The 11,317-nt window shown below is 49.7% G+C and overlaps 1 protein-coding gene across 1 annotated transcript; it reads left to right on the top strand.

The window, feature by feature from the left end:
• The first annotated feature begins 1,468 nt into the window (after window positions 1-1,468).
• CD93 (CD93 molecule) lies at window positions 1,469-8,297 on the top strand. The gene is made up of 2 exons (XM_059705396.1): window positions 1,469-3,620; window positions 3,889-8,297. Exons 1-2 carry the CDS (start codon window positions 1,834-1,836, stop codon window positions 3,911-3,913), a joined length of 1,812 nt encoding a protein of 603 aa, XP_059561379.1. The 5' UTR covers window positions 1,469-1,833; the 3' UTR covers window positions 3,914-8,297.
• The last annotated feature ends 3,020 nt before the right edge of the window (window positions 8,298-11,317 follow it).

Genomic DNA, 11,317 nt, shown 5'->3' on the forward strand with positions numbered 1-11,317 from the left:
GCCCACTCAGACTTTAAGGGTCACAAAGGCAAGATTCCCCTCGCAGATTCTCAGTGCCGAGTCCAGCACATAGTAGGGGCTTAATTAACTTTGGGTGCATGAGCAGATGCATATAGTGGGCAGATGGATGGATAGTAGATGGATAGATGATGGATGGATCTCCATAAGCAAAAAGGATCACAGGGAAGATCCTGTAGTTTCTGAGAGAGGGTCCCTGGACTATCTCAAATACCTCATGAAAATAAGTAGAACATAAGGAACACCTCTGAAAGGTATCCAGCTGAAATCTGAGATGGGCACCTGATTTATGCTTTGGGGAAGCTGGAAGCCAGTGAGTTCCTAAACCCCATTAAACCCTAAACTCACTCAAATCTCTATATGGCAGACGCTGGTACTGCACCTACAGCCCCTGGTGGTCTCCTGTGATTCTCCACCTGCGTGTTCCTTCTGGTGTACTGGGTCCTCACAGTCAGCCCTGAGCACCAAGGGGCTGCTGCCGCCAGTGAGGAGGGGGCTGGAGGAGACCTGTGCCAAGCCCCACCCCTCAGCTGGGAGACTCTGCCACATGACCCACATTGTCTCTCAGAATGTCCCAGGGAACTGAGATCCAGGGGTCCCAGTGTCGCCTGCCCTTTCAGTCACCCTGTGTTGGCTCCTCCTTTTTTTTGTCTCACTGTTCCTCCCAAATAAACTAATTGCCCTGAACCCTTATCTCAGGGTCTGCTTCTGGGGGACCCCAATCAAAGACAGCCCCAATAAGCACAACGGGCCTGTGACACTGGGAAAAACAACAGCCCTGGTAGTCTAGGGCCTTTGGTGAGTTGCTGTGTGGGGGGTGGTCAGCCAGGATGCCTGGCTCTTGTTAGGAACAACAGAATTGTGATGAAGGCAACGGGAGCCAGGCCTGGACCCTCCTCCTGGGCCAGACGTCCGACCCTTCCCGGGAACCCTGAGTGGGGCAGGGTTCAAGCCGAGGGCCAGGAGGCCAGAAACATTTCCATTTTTTTCTTTCTGATGCTTCGGGTGCACTGTCTCCTCCCTGCACAGTGTTTGCGCCGTGACACCCTGAAAACTGTGAAATTTCGCCCAATTTGGTTTGATGTTCTCGAGGCGCTTGGCGCTGTATGAGACACTCAGACATTCCCACGGCCCAGTGCCTATTTAAAAACTGCCTCTCTATTTAAAGTTCGTGATGGGGGGAATAAAAGGGAAAAGGCTCCCAAAACTGAAGGGAACGTGAGATAGGAAAAGAAAAATCCACTTTGCTTCTAAAAAAGGCTGTAAATGATAACCATCCGTGGTCTCGTGTGTCAAGTCTGAGGATTCTTTCCTCTTTCTGGGTGTTTGCAAACCAGAGTGGAATTTTGTTATGGGCTGCTCAGTGAGATGTTCAAGTTCTTGGCCCCTGAAACTCCCTCCTCACTCTGTAGCATGCCATTTAAGCTCCTCGTATGGATGGGAGAGAATGGATCCAAAATAAAGCAGCCCGTGTCCCGGGCTGCCTTCCCCGATGTGGCCACATTTCCCCAGAGCTCAGCCAGGGAGCCAGCAAAGCCGCCTGGCTCCTTTTATGAACAACAAAACCGTGATGAAGGCAACAGGAGTCAGAAAACTATTCACTGCAGGAAGTCCCAGTATCCGGTGAGAAATAAGAAATACAACAGCACAGGATGCGCCTTGGGTCAGGGGGACGTGCAAAGCCCGCAGCCTTTGTGTTCTTCTCTGTGCCAGAGTGTCAGCGTCTGAGCCCTCGGCTCCCCTCTGAGCTTGGCTGGGGCGGGCACGGTCACTGTCAGGCTCCCAGCCCCCGCCGAGGGCGACACGGAGACCGCGATGGCCACCTCCGCCAGCCTGCTGCCGCTGCTGCTGCCGCTGCTGAGCCAGCCCTGGCTGGGGGCTGGTGCTGACACACAGGCTGTGGTGTGCGCGGGCACTGCTTGCTACTCGGCCCACTGGGGCAAGCTTTCTGCCGCCGAGGCCCAGCTTCTCTGCAGCAAGGACGGGGGCAACCTGGCCACAGTGAGGACCGAGGAGGAGGCCCGGCACATCCAGCGAGCACTGGCCCAGCTCCTACAGCCTGGGGCGCCCTGGACAGGCAAGTTCTGGATAGGACTCCAGCGAGAAAAGGGCAAGTGCTTGGACCCCAGGCTGCCCCTGAAGGGCTTCAGCTGGGTGGGCGGTGGGGAGGACACGCTGTATTCCAACTGGTACAAGGAGGCCAGGCACACTTGCATCTCCAAGCGCTGTGTGTCCCTGATGCTGGACCCGTCCGTCTCTTCCCTCTCCAGCCACCTCCCCAAGTGGTCTGAGGGCCCCTGTGGGAACCCGGGCTCCCCTGTAAGCAACATCGAGGGCTTCGTGTGCAAGTTCAGCTTCAAAGGCATGTGCCGGCCCCTGGCCCTGGGGGGCCCAGGCCAGGTGAACTACACCACTCCTTTCCAGGCCACCAGCTCCTCCTTGGAGGCTGTGCCCTTCGCCTCGGTGGCCAACGTGGCCTGTAGGGATGGGGGTGAAAGTAGGCAGCATTTCTTCCTGTGCAAGGAGAAGGCCACTGATGTGTTCGACTGGGGCATCTCGGGACCCCTCTGTGCCAGTGCTGAGTACGGATGCAGCTTCGGTAACGGGGGCTGCCAGCAGGAATGCTTGGAGGGGGAGGGTGGCTCCTTCCGCTGCGGCTGCCGCCCAGGGTTCAGGCTGCTGGATGACCTGGTGACCTGTATCTCCCGGGACCCTTGTAGCTCCAGCCCGTGCAGAGGAGTGGCCACATGCGTCCCCGAGTCCCTCTGGAAAAACTACACGTGCCAGTGCCCCGAAGGCTACCAGCTGAATGCGACTCAGCAGGACTGTGTAGATGTGGACGAGTGCCAGGCCTCCCCCTGTGAACAGGAGTGTGTCAACACCCCTGGGAGCTTCCACTGCCAGTGCTGGGTGGGCTACGAGCCCAGCAGCCCCGGAGGGCCGGCCTGTCAGGATGTGGATGAGTGTATGAGCCCCGAGGGCGGCCTCTGTGAAGGTTACTGCCTCAACATGCAGGGGTCCTTCCGCTGCACCTGCTTGCCAGGCAGGGAGCTGGCCCCTGACGGGGTCTCCTGTATCACAGGCCCCACGCCCCTGGGACCATCGGCTGAGACCCCCGAGGGGCAGAACACAGGAGATAGAGAAAGGAGCCTCGGGCCTTCTACCACAACCTCAAGTCCAACTGGGGGCCCTGAGGGCACTTCCAAGGTGGCATCCACCAGCTGGAGACTCTTCCTTGAATCCAATGCCTCTATCACCCCTACATCACCCCAGTCTCTGGCCACCACTGGGTCCCCTGGAATCTGGATGGAGTACAGCAGCCATCACCCCACAGCCACCACTGGTCACGAGGAGTCTACGGATGGGGATCTCATTGCCCAACAAAAGAATGACAGCCCCGACTGGCAAAAGCTGCTTTTGTTCTATATCCTTGGCACTGTGGCGGCCATCTTACTCCTGCTGGCTCTGGCCCTGGGGCTGCTGGTCTACCGCAAGCGGAGAGCCAAGAGGGAGGAGAAGGAGAAGAAGCCCCAGAGCGCGGCAGACAGCTACTCCTGGGTTCCGGAGAGAGCTGAGAGCAGGGCCATGGAGAACCAGTACAGGTAAAGAGGGCCGAGGTTGCCCAGGGCAGGAGGGGGCAGACACAGGGAGGGGGGTGGGCAACAACTCCACAAACAGGTAGAGGGCGGGGGCAGGCACCGTCCAAGCTGGACAGTAAGCTCAATCCTGCTGTGAACCCGGAGGCATGCTGAGCTCCCTTAGGACAGTTGATCTGCTTGCAGCTCAGGTGTACATGGGCCGCCCCCAGGGTCTAGACACACACGACAGGGCTCACCAGCTTCCAACGCTGTCACCTTCTGTTTTCCATAGTCCAACACCTGGGACAGACTGCTGAAGGTGGCCCCAGAGACACTGCCAGTCAGCTGCCACCATCCTCAGAGCTCAGATGGAGGGACCCACATCCTTCTGAAAGACTGGACTGGAATCTTAGCAAACAATTGTCAACTTTCTCCTTAAAAGCCTGGCCACTTGGGACGGTCAGGTGTATCCTAATTGCGTGTGTTATTCCCAGAGTGGAAGCCATGGGTTGTGGTGTCATGGCGGGGAATTTTGTGAATATTAACAATTGTCACTCAGTCTCCCTTTTCAAATACGAATACGATTGATTTACTTTTTCTGCACTGGTTCTGGATTATGTCAGGTGCTAATGGGCTTCTCTGCTCACTGGAGTCATTGAAGAAGAAAAGGGGTCTGATAATGCTAACTAGTATAATGGGGACTAAGTAAATTATTGTTAAATTATGTAAGAAGTTATTTTTTTTGTCAAAGGAAACGTATTTAGGACTGAAAACATGTCTTTGCATTTACATTCATGCATTTTTCCCATCACAAGTCCTGCCGACCTTGATGTTGTTGAAATCCTCCATATTGACCAGAAATCCACTTAGTTGGCAAGGAGGCAGGGAGTTTAGAAATCACGTCTCATTCTTAACTTTCTGAGAGTCTTGGCCTTATTTACTAGTGAAATTTGAAAAATGTGGATAAAGTTGTATGAAGCAAGTTACAACGGTTTTGAAAATAATCAAAAGTGCTGAAGAGGGAGGCCAGGGTTTGTTCCACAAACACTTGAATCTAATTTCATCTAAATGTTCTGATGTGAACGCAGACTTGACTGTGGAGGCGTTGAACACTCACAGGGAAGACGCCAGCGGCAACCTGTCTCTAAGCCTGCCCATCCCGAAACACCCGCCCTGCCCCGAGTCCCTGCCTTCACCTCAGGCAGCTCTGCATTTCGGTGCTTTGACTGTAGATAGAGGGCACCCTAGGGAGTCATTCACTCTGATTGTTTCCAAAGGACACGTGAGGGAGATGCCCTGCTGGCATTATAAAGCTTTTTAGCCCGGTTCACAGTCGACATTAGCACAGTTCACAGTCCTGACAACTTGATCCTGATGTGTGGCTGCAGCACACAGAAGGGCCGGGGGCCAGTCACACACCATGACAGTCCCCATGCTGCTTCAGGAACTTGTATCCCCTTTTTCTCTTTTTCTTAAAGAGGAGGTCTGGGGGAGGGAAAAAAGAGAGAATAATTAAAATCTCTTGCAACTATAAAAACTGCTCAAAGAAATGTAAATTTATATCCTCATGTGCAAAGGCTCACTCGCCAAGATTTCCCCTTGTGATGTGGTCAGTACTGCGAGGTTCTGCCTGTGCAGCCAGAAAGCCGCTGGGATGGTCAAGGCTGTTCCTGCTTCCTAAGGAGTCCTGAGGCCTCCGGTCCCTGGAGGGCGGGGGGGGGGGGGGGGGGGGGTCAAGGCTGTGCATGCTGACTGAGGAGCCCTGGAAGGCCTCTGGCCCCTGGGGGCTGTCTGCTGCCTCCAAGCAGACGTCCAGAGGGAATGGGCTTCCTTCCAGAGATTCCAAACTCTGCCTCGCAGGAGGAGGGCATCCCATTGTTTCTGGTTTTGCCTTAGAAATGCAACCGTCCCAGAGGTTAACACCTGGCCCTCAGAGTCCAGTACGCATTTTTTTTTTATTTTTTTTTTGCTAAATTTGAAATGTAGGTGCTATAGTTTATTATTTTTTTAAAGACCATGGGAAACTGCAGGCGGTGTAAAAGGAAACAGGAAGGCCCCGTGGAGCCTAGCAGGCGCTTGGAAGTTCTGCATTTTAGTCAGTTTTCACTTGTAGTAAGTGGTGTCTGACATTTTAGGAGACCAACCTGTGCCCCTTCATCACAGGACCCTGACAGTCTCTTGTATGGGAACCAACTGGTGATAGAAAGGCTGATGCTGACCAGTATCAGCATGGACACGAAATAAATGCAAACTCAACAGCTTCCCCCTAGGTTTGTACAGTTTTTCTTTTCATTTGGGATGAAGGAGACGATCTTACTCTGGGCGTTGCCCAAGTCCTCTGTGATCCTGTGGGCCTTGAACTGGCTGAGGCCACTAACACGCACTCTCAGTTCCATGTTTGGTTCTTCTAGGGCCCTCAAGGGGCTAAAAGGGCTGACAAATTGCAGTTCCTCAGAATCTGCCCTGGTTGAGTTGGCCCCCTAAATGCCAGTGAGGTCTCTTGCTCTCACGCCACTGCCCACTAGTGGCCAAGATCCTCGACCTGCATGACCTCAGGCAGAGAAACTGATGAAACTACTGGCCTCCCTCAACCAGATGCTTTATTCTCCCCTTTAACACTGCTATAATTCTGCCTGAGTATTTGAATCCTTGTACTGGAGAGCTCCGGGCCACGACAGTGCATACACAAGTGTTTGTGGGCTGTGTGGCCCTTGGTGAACTTCCCATTTGTTCACAGGGGCCCAGGTGGCTCGGCCATGACACAGCCAGAGAAGTGGATGGGGCTGAGCATGGGGAGAGGTGGCCCTGCCATGTGCACACCCCTCCAACCACGTCCTTGGGTGGGGACGGACCAGGTGCTGCTGTTTCTGACCTGCTGAGCAGCAGGACAAGTGTGACGATGGGGAGAGGGAGAAGGGTCTCCTTAGCAAAGGCTCAAAGGCGATGGAGACTTTTGTCCAAATAGTATTTCCCATAGTTCAATCATTTTAGGAAACTCTAGGAAAACCTAGATCTGGGACAAACTTACTTCCTCTTACCTTTCGCCTTCCAAGGCAGATAATTGAAAAGGGGGAGGACACCTTTAATTATGCAGCTCACTAGGCCCATGTCTTTCTTTTAGGGACAGTCATTGCTTTTTCTTCTTTACTGTTTGTAGAGCCTGATGCAAGAGGACGTTTCCCCCTCGGGAATCTGAGGCGTGGAGGAAACCGAGGGTGGGGCAACTATCCAACAAGGCCTAGGGGGTGGTGGGCTTGGTGAGCAGGACCCACCACTGCTCAGCAGTGCGACCTCGAGGCACACGCAGCTGTTGAGGGCAGCTTGACCATCGGAGTGGACACTGTGATGTTTCACATCCACATGGCGTTTGCCCAGCAGCAGTAAGTGGGTGAATTAAGCGGTTTCTGAGTTGAGAGCAGGAGGACTCTGGGGTGCGGTCCCTGTCAGGCTTTGCAAGGCCAACTCTAGCCCTAAGTGTTATTCGGTGGTAGCCTAGCAACCTTGGCAAAGGCTCCTCCTCCCATCTTTCCATGATCAGGCAGACAAGCGGAATCAAAAGTTACGCGTGCAATACCTGCTCATGTACATCATGAAGGCGGACCTGAGGAGGGAATGGATCTCTTTTTTCTTAAACGCACATGTGCGCATCGCTGTTCTCCTTTATGTTCTAAGCATGAGCACCTGTCTGAGCCTGCTGTGCTGGCACCTGGCCTCCTCACGAGAGATCTTTGAAGAATACGCATTTCAGCATTGGTTACTTTTACTCCAACTTTCTTGTCCATAAACATGTGAAAATTAAAAGAAAAGAGATGAGATCTGACAAAAATAGTACAAACTTCAAAATAATGCAGTTTTTAAAGGCAAACATAGGAAAGCCTTTTGTGTTATTTTTCTCCTGGACTTTGCCATTGTCTGGAACAGGAAAACAGGAAAGCAATGCTTTCTAGCAGCTGCAAATCATGTAATGGCTCTACATATTTCCATCACCTTAAACAATAGGTCCAGTGTGGGAATCTGAGATATGAGCCCCGAGCACATCTGTTTCTGTCAGGCTGCAAAACCCACTGCTTATATCTGTGTGGTTCATGGAATGAACAACAACAAAAAACCCAAAAAGACAATAATCAAATTTCCCCACCACCTGATTTTGGGAACTAATATTAACTGACGTGCTTTAAAAAAATTGTGCTTTGGTCTGTTCTTAGCATTAATGCCCATTTATCTTAAGAAGAAACTCTAGAATTTCTTTCTTGAATAGTTTCTTATATCTGCAAAGTGGCAAGGGTTTCCTCCCCTCCCCATAATAGATTTTGTCCTATGCTCCCCTGGGCTGAAGTTCTTTTTGCATATTTGGCTTAAGCTTGAACTGGATTGTATGCTAGGTCTGGTTCTGCTATGGTAGGTGTGATTGTAAATCACTTCATGAATGTTAAGTGAGAATGTAAGTAGTTTTAAATACGTGTATTTAAACTGTGTTCCACTAATTCTGGAATCATGGGCTTTCAATGCGGGGTTTATTTTCATCCCAGGCATGAGTGCTTCACAGGTTGCAGGGAGGGCACGCTTGAATGGGGCACTGATCCTCAGAACTCTGAGAAACTGAGCGGCATCGTGGGTCAGCCTCAAATGGCAGGTTTGTTGTCTTTTGCACTTTGTATTACACAACTATTCTAATAAAGCCTGAAATATGTTTGTTGTCAACTTGCTTTAATATATTTCATAACATGCCCAGCTGGTGTGGCTCAATGGTTGATCTATGAATCAGGAGGTCACGGCTTGATCCCTGGTCAGGGCATATGCCTGATTGCGGGCTTGATCCCCAGTAGGGGGTGTGCAAGAGGCAGCCAATCAGTGATTCTCACCATTGATGTTTCTTTCTCTCTTTCCCTCTCCTTCCCTCTGAAATCAATAAAAATATTAAAAAATATATATATTTCATAACAACTCAAAATGTGTGGCCGACGTGCATGTACGATCATTAATTGTATCCGTTTTCTTTTTCAAGCCGTTGCTAAAAGAAGGTAACCTGACTGCCCCATTTCCATGTCTTCACCCACTGGAGGCAGTAATAGCCCAGCACACTGGGTGGGTGCAAGGCAGTGCCCTGCTGCCCACACTGTGCCTCAGCACTCTGCCCTCAGGGACATGGACATACACGGCTGCAGTGGGACCAGTGTCCCAGCTGCTGAAACCAGGCGGATTGAATGCTTCCAAATGCTGCCTTTGGAATCAGAGTCCACTCCTCGGGCCTCCATCGTCACCGTTTAATTCTCCGCATCTTTTTAATTGCCCTGGTGACGTCTGGTGCAGGAATAAACGTCCAATTGGAGTGATGCAAAAATACTGTTCTCTAATGATCACAGGAGCGTTATCATCACACTGTTGGCAAAGCATTTTGGATTTATTTAACTAAGTAGACAGGCTGACTAGGTTGGCTGTTGTTTGGCTGCAGGGATCTCACTGTGAGTGGAAGTTGGGCGGCAGATGGTGGTCAGTTCCCAATCCACCTGCCTTTCAGATTGTGTCCGGGCAGGAACAGGGCTCAGGTGGGATCAAGTGCTCCGCGGTGATGCCAATAGACAGGACACTTGCTATAAACACTCGTCACTCAGAGCTAATTAAAGCTGATCCTTTTAGCAATCTTGTCACTAACAAAATACAGGTAGAAATTGTATCTTAATATGAACAACTATGGCTGGCCCTCAACATACACACCACACATGCACGCACCACAAACATACTGACATGCCTAATTAATGTTGCATGTGGTGAACACTAACATTTTTTAGTTTTTACTTTTTTCTACATTTTATTTTTAGCCTTCTTATGTCTTTTTATGTTTCTCTCTTGTAAACAATGCTGAATTTCACTGTTTTTCTTTTTCTTTTACCCAATCAAAAAAGCCTTCGTCTTTTTATTGGTTGTTGTTAATCCTCACCGGAGGATATTTTTTCCATTGATTTTTTTTTTTTTTAGAGAGAGTGGAAGGGAGTGAGGGAGAAGGGGGAGGAGAGAGAGAGAGAGAGAGAGAGAAAGAGAGAGAGAGAGAGAGAGAGAGAGAGAGAGAGAGAGAGAGAGAGAAACATCCATGTGAGAAAGACACATCGGTTGGTTGCCTTCTGCATGTGCCTTGACCAGGGTCAGGGGTTGAACCTGCAACGCAGGTATGTGCCCTTGATCAGAAATTGAACCTGAGACCCGTTGGTGTGTGTGCTGGTGCTCTAACCATTGAACACACTGGCCAGGGCAAAAAAAGGAGATAATTTTTTTTTAATGGGAAAAGTTAGCCTATTTATATTACTAATAAGATTACTAGTAATATGTGGTGGCTAATTTTGTCTATTTTATTTGTATCACGTTCTTGGCATTTCTGTTCTTTCTTGTCTATTATTGGTTTCACTGAGGTTTCTTTGTTCTACTTTTTCCCTCTAATATTCTGAAATTTATAAGGACTATTTGTATTCTTCAAATGCTTATCTTAATTTTTTACCTCACTTCCATAAACCTATGCCTTTCTCTGAATGTCTAATGTTCATCATTAGTGATATCCTTCTCCCTGAAAAAGAAAGACAAAAATTGCCAAACTCTGCTATTTCTTTCTCTCTTCCTCTCACACTACCCAAACCCCCGTCACCATCACCCATCTTGATGCATCTAAATTTTATTTGTCAATAGTTGTGCGGTTTCACAGTCAACACCTATTTAGAAGCCATGAATTTTACATGATTCTCATCTTCCCCTGATTGCCTTGGACTTTATTTTCATAGGAATGGAAGCAAAACTGAACGTTGTTTGTTTGTTTTTGCCTTTTTCTGAGAAGTCCACGAAAGGGTAGGTTTTCAGCATCCTTGCATGACTGAAATGCCCTTTCTCCCCATTCAACGATGGCGCACCTAAACAGCAATGTTTGTGATGTAAACTACTTGCTGCTCCTCAGAGCTCTGCAGAAATGGACAGTGTCCTTGCTTTTTCGCAGCCATTGTTAAGATGAGATGGCTAGTGTCAGATGACTCGTTTTCTTTCCTAAGTGATTTCTTTTTTCCCCTGTCCCTCCCCTGGATGCTTTTAGTATCTTCTTGTTCTCTTCTGTTCTGAGGTGTGGTCCTTCCCCTGGCCTGCCTGCATGAGGTGAGCACTTTCCATCAAAGGAGGATGCTTTATTCGGGTCGTTTCTGAGCACTTGCTGGGGTTCCCTGGGTCCCCTGGAGCCCCCTGCAGGGCTTGTTAACACCCAGACAGCTGGGTCTCAGCCCAGAATTTTAGAGACAGCAGGTCTGGGAGGGAGCCCAAGATTTCCCCTTTCTGACAGGTTTCTGGATCAAGCTGCTGCGCATTAGGGGCTCCTCCTGGAGAACTGTTTTATTCAGTTTGGGGTAATTTTCTTCTCTTATTCTTGTGAGTATACCCTCCTCTCCATTCTCTTCACTCTTATTCTGGAAACAATTTTTAAATTGGTCTATGTCCCATGTTTACTGACTTTCTTTGACATTTTCCATCTCCCTTTTCTCTCATAGTAGGTTATGAAATGGTATCATCTCCCCAGTGACCCTTGCTTGTCCAATGACCCTTGCTTGCCCTGCTTTTTCCAAAGCTCTGGCCACCTTCTAGCATAGTAGATCATTTCCTTTCAGACATTATCATTTATTATTTATTGTCTATATTTATACATATGTAAACTCTCCCACAGCAGCAGTTTTTGTCTTTTGGTCAAGGCATCTAGG

Source organism: Myotis daubentonii, chromosome 8, assembly GCF_963259705.1.
Source record: "Myotis daubentonii chromosome 8, mMyoDau2.1, whole genome shotgun sequence".
In the NCBI taxonomy this organism is placed as follows: Eukaryota; Metazoa; Chordata; class Mammalia; order Chiroptera; family Vespertilionidae; genus Myotis; species Myotis daubentonii.

Excerpts from the sequence above, each read along its gene's own strand:
- CD93 (XM_059705396.1), top strand. The coding sequence starts at position 1,834 with ATGGCCACCTCCGCCAGCCTGCTGCCGCTGCTGCTGCCGCTGCTGAGC. Across the intron at positions 3,621-3,888 it reads GCCATGGAGAACCAGTACAG|TCCAACACCTGGGACAGACT; the intron begins GTAAAGAGGGCC and ends TGTTTTCCATAG.